Source organism: Amphiura filiformis, chromosome 3 (genome assembly GCF_039555335.1).
Source record: "Amphiura filiformis chromosome 3, Afil_fr2py, whole genome shotgun sequence".
NCBI lineage: Eukaryota > Metazoa > Echinodermata > Ophiuroidea > Amphilepidida > Amphiuridae > Amphiura > Amphiura filiformis.
Window position 1 is genome coordinate 40,048,929 of NC_092630.1, and position 5,145 is coordinate 40,054,073.

At 36.9% G+C, this 5,145-nt stretch overlaps 1 protein-coding gene across 1 annotated transcript; it reads right to left on the minus strand.

The window, feature by feature from the left end:
• Positions 1-319: 319 nt before the first annotated feature.
• LOC140148495 (cysteine-rich DPF motif domain-containing protein 1-like) lies at positions 320-4,576 on the minus strand. Its single transcript, XM_072170477.1, has 4 exons — positions 4,258-4,576; positions 2,307-2,415; positions 1,705-1,788; positions 320-1,272 (listed from the first exon to the last, which is right to left on the minus strand). The coding sequence occupies exons 1-4, from the start codon at positions 4,359-4,361 to the stop codon at positions 1,234-1,236; spliced, it is 336 nt and encodes a 111-aa protein (XP_072026578.1). The 5' UTR covers positions 4,362-4,576; the 3' UTR covers positions 320-1,233.
• Between the last annotated feature and the right edge of the window lie 569 nt (positions 4,577-5,145).

The following is a 5,145-nucleotide window of genomic DNA, read 5'->3' on the forward strand; positions in this document are numbered from 1 at the left end:
CTATGCGTAAGTGCATATACCCAAACACAAGTCAATTGAAGCCGCACAATTTACCGCGAATTTAGGACCGTAAAATTTAGACTCTTCTTTTGTCTAGATTGGCACCCAACCGCACATCTCAAGGTTTTATGTAAAAAATCAATATAACTTACCAAAACGAAAACTGAAATTCACGAGCTTCAAATTTTCAGTAACTAACAAAAGGCTAGAATAAAAGATTGGTCATACCTGGGAGACTACCACTTCAGAATAACAATGACTTACAAAAACTATTACGGATACGGAAACAGAAACTGAAAAGATAAAACGACGGTAAGATACTGTACATTGGTGTTTTACTGTAAATCTAAGATTAAGTGGTTCATACAATGAATTATGGAATAAATTGTGCAAAATTATAAATGAAAAAGAGTTGTGTTAATGCTGTCAGTCAATGAGAAGTCAATATGTGTATTCTTTTCAAAGAACTAGCTTTGTGCATTATTTATCTGTTTATTAAGTGTGAAATGACAACACTGACTAAATCAGGAATTTGACAAAGAATCTAGGTTTGCTTTCATATTTTGATCACCTGAATTTGACTTAACTTTGCTGTTGTATCTCACACTTACAGCCTTACCTGGTCACAAGAATCTTCCTTCAAAGCCATTATTATGATCAGTTGGATGTCATTTCCATTAAACAGTCACCAGTCACCACACTTCAATAATCATAAGAAACTTTGACATAAGATTAATAGGATTTTCACAAAGAGTTTTGTTTGGGTCACTGTGGTCATTTTTGTGAATTCTGCAAAATTGGGATATCGCTCCTAACTTACTCCCATTTACAATTTACAAAATGGCAAGTATGTACTACAAGCTATCTAGGTTTAGTATCCTGTTTGATGTGTGAATCAAATTTATCCAATTGATTGTGGCATTACAAATTCAGAGATGCAAGTGGTATGGCTTCTGAAATCATGAAACTGCTTAGAATATTTTCACTATCATATTCTTCATAGACTTCATTATAGAATCATTTCTGAAACAATGACTCTCCTTCTGAAATCAGGAAATTTGACATTCCTGACAATAATTGAAGAACAAGCAATGGTTTATAGTTCATTCTTCAGAAACCATTTTAGAGTGGAAGTGATGACTTCAGCCGCAGGTCGCTTGGTCTTGGCAAGTTCTTCATACGTCTTGATGTAGCATGCTTGACTCCATTATGCTTCTATTTTCTCTTCTGATGTCAATCTTTTGTTGAAGTTGTTGGTCGCTTCTTCAATTCCTGGACAAAAATATTTTGGAAAAATAATCCTGATTAGGTAAGTGTCAATTCTGCCTTAAAGAAACTATTTTGTGGGGAGATTGATAGATAGAAGAGAAATATATTTATCTTCACGGTCCACAAACAAACGATCACAGTTTCATCAAATTTATGGACATTTTGGAGAAAAATGTGTCCCAAGATCATAACTGGTCAGTTTGTACATGCGTTTTATATTTTTACATCTACTCTCTTGCTTTTCAGCTTTAAATATGCCGCTGACAATCTGGAGACGGAAAATGAACCTATTGATCTGAAAGCACCTAATTTATTTTTTTGAATGAAAAAGAGGTCTTGTTTGGTATTGGTTTAAAATGTTTTTCAATTTAAAAACATGATTAATTAATCATTAATCTTGCCCACTAATGGCATATTGAAAGAATGAAGTGTTACCTGCTGTATTTCTGCTGGAAATTCCTTTATATTATCTTTGGTGCATGTCATGCAAAATCTTTTGGTGTAAAATACACTGCAATTCTGAAAGAGAAGGATGTGACAGGATCAAGGTATATAGTGTTAGCATTCCATAGTGGTGTATTGATTTAAACCCGAGATCATGGCACAAAGCATTTTTACTCCATTTTAATCAGTAAAAAAATACTCTCCTTAAATTTTGATTAACATTAATTACAACACAATAATAATTTAGCTTCACATGTGATAGTCATTACTTACATATATGAAACTAAAGCATATTAATTATTATGGCAAAATCAAATGGAACTGGTTTCAGTGGTTTGTCTGCTTTATATAAAAAGGCAAAAACAGACATGTTCTGTGCCCATTATGCAGACAGAGCATAAAAAATCAGTAATTTAAAGATTCCACACAATTTAAAAATGTGCAAGGAAGGAATGAGGTGCATGCAGTACACCTGTAAAATTCTTGTTTGAGGCAAACAAAACCTTACATTCCCTTTAGGTGCCTGCCTAGCCTAGCCCATTCCATTTTTGTTTAAATATACTCTCATTTTTGTTATTTTTTTAATTACTAACCTGGCCTACACAAACTGGTTTATCACACACAGAACAGAAGCCTCCAATTGTTAAGTGCTTACTCTCAGGACTAAAGGGATCCTTTATCACAAATGCCTTCTCCATCAATCTATACAAAAACAAAAATAGTGTTAAATAAAGCATTATAGAGAAACAACACAAAAGTTAGATGACGTTGGGGAGAATTGGTCAAAAAGATAAAATATTGGTCAAAGTTGCATGACCTTTTAGGTTGGAATTTTCAACATTTCTCACTTTAATATGTAAAGAGAGGGGGTTACAAGCCTCTTGTGTATTCATCATCAAACTTTTGGTTTGTTGACTTTGTTCCCCGAAAAGCATCCCCGGGAATTCCAAATTATCTGATTTTCAGATTTCACTTTGCTCCCTGCCCCCTGGAAAAAAAACCACTCAGCCCCCAATGTACACTATTCATATATCACTTTAAAATCAAATCATAATATAAATTACATTTATAAGCAAATCAGCTTTGAGGGGTGGGGTGCTAGCTCCCTTCATTTGGGACTTTTTAAAGGGATTTTTGTTTTGTAGAATTTGTGGAAGTTGACAACATTCAACAAACCTAACCTTTTATAGTAATTAGCAGGGCCGGATTTACCATAGGGCCAGATGGGCCCGGGCCCAGGGCCCCCAAAATTGCCCTGTGCAGTGTGCAATGTGCATCTTCCATTTTAGCAGAAAAACACAATGTTTTTGGCCAAAATAGCCTACAAAAATTGCAACATTTCGCGCGCACTGGCCTGCAATACCGGTACAGCAAAAATTAGCTTCAATTCGGGCTAAAAATTGTGCGCGCTTCCAGCGCAAATGTCCTAGTATACAAATATTTACTGCTCATGAGGGATCTGGTGGAATCTATTGTCCCCGAGGTGAACTGGAGACCGTGAGCCTACTATTTAAAAAATAGTAGGCTCACGGTCTCCAGTTCACCGAGGGGACCAATAGATTCCACCAGATCCCGAATTTAGAGCAGTAAATATTTGTTTTATATCCTTCATTAATATATTCTTTGTTCATTGATTGGTTAAAATAAATGTAGGCTAGGCCTAGTCAAAGCTAGGCTGGCCTTGCTTTGTTTGGATTGAATGCACGTAGGCCTACATGCATGCATGCACAAAGCACGCATACAGTTGAATGGCTAAAGCTTACCGTGAAAGTTGTAAACCTCTACAATACCGCAGTGAAACGAGTAACCATGTTCTCTGTTATTTTACCATCAAAATTAAGATACTGATCCTGATGTATCTCAGATTTATGCCATGAAACCGCCGTATTTTAGCTGCATTTCTGTGCTGCTTGTGTGCTTCGCAGGACAACATGACTTGCTACACATTAATACCCCGAACCGGTACTGATATCCCACAGCGTGTATGTGGCGAGTGGCACTGACCACTAGGAACTGCGACGCTGCTATCGGTCATACGCGCCAGAGGGAGATAGTAAAACTATTTCCGGGAGATAGTACTTTGAATAGTACCCGCCCTCATCGATCGGCTTTTTGATTGCTTTGCAAAATAGCAAAACTATTTTTGGTCACATGATACTCGTTTAACCAATTAATGAACGAGAATATATTAATGAAGGATATAATATAAGCTATCTAATTAAAACATGACCACATGAGTGCACATGCCTTCCTCACGGTGCGTTTGGGGCTGAGACCATAATATATTAATAATACCTAGTATTATGGTCTCAGGTTTGGGGCCTCCAAATTCAGGGCTGGCTCAGGGGGCCCCAAAAAAGGCAAATCCGGCAAATTAGCTTTAATTCATTCAAAGCTCGGCTACAGCAGCTGTTCAAGTAATAAATCTAGAAAGCGCACACACTGCAACAGGTTCACTTTTCCCCACTCGGGTGTTGATGAAACCAGAACCAGAATTTTAAGCTTACATGCATGCAGCCCATGAACATGAATGATCATACTTACATGATTGCTTTTGCAAATGGAGGTTTGTTACCAAAATAATCATATGGTGCACTGAAGTCACATAAAGAACACACAAAATGTGAACTTTCCTTGTTGTCTGACATTCTGACTATTCCTGATGATACAAAATTAAAAAAAAACACAACATGAATCGTTCAAGCAGCCGCCGGATTTGTTGACATTCTGGACATACTTCCGGAATCCACTTTTTTAATCTCTGTAGCAATCTTGCAATGATCGATCTTGCACTGCATTACACATTACCGGTCGTCTGTTCAGAATGCGCATGAGACTAATTTGTAAAGTCGATTCATCTCCCGCGAAATACAGTCAGATTTTGACGTTGAAGAGAATTTGCGAAGTGGTGAGTATATTTTGATAAATACGTTTGTTATTTTGTTTGTTGGTATTCTGGAGATCTTTTTAGCATTATAATAATGATAGTGCCGATTCTGTGAATTTCCTGTTGTCATTAATACGACATGTTCGATTGATGAAAATGGGATGACATGCAATGATGCAGAATTCGGCAGGTTGAAATTGAAATCATGAAATCATGAAAAATGTCAAATTTCAAGAAAGGCACATTGCACATTTAACAAGGCTAGTGGACCAGATAACATCTCTTCCAAATTCCTGCATGACTATGCTACCGACCTGGGTCCCATACTACACTTCATCTTACAACAATCATATAGTTCCAGCACATTACCATCAGACTGGAAGAAAGCGTTGGTAACTGGTATTTATAAGAAAGGCACTAAATCTTCACCAGAGAATTACCGCCCCGTAAGTCTAACCTGTATTTGCTCAAAAATCATGGAGCATATCATCTTGTCTCACACTGCAAAACACCTAGCAGGTTAGACTGCGGAACTCAGTCCTCAA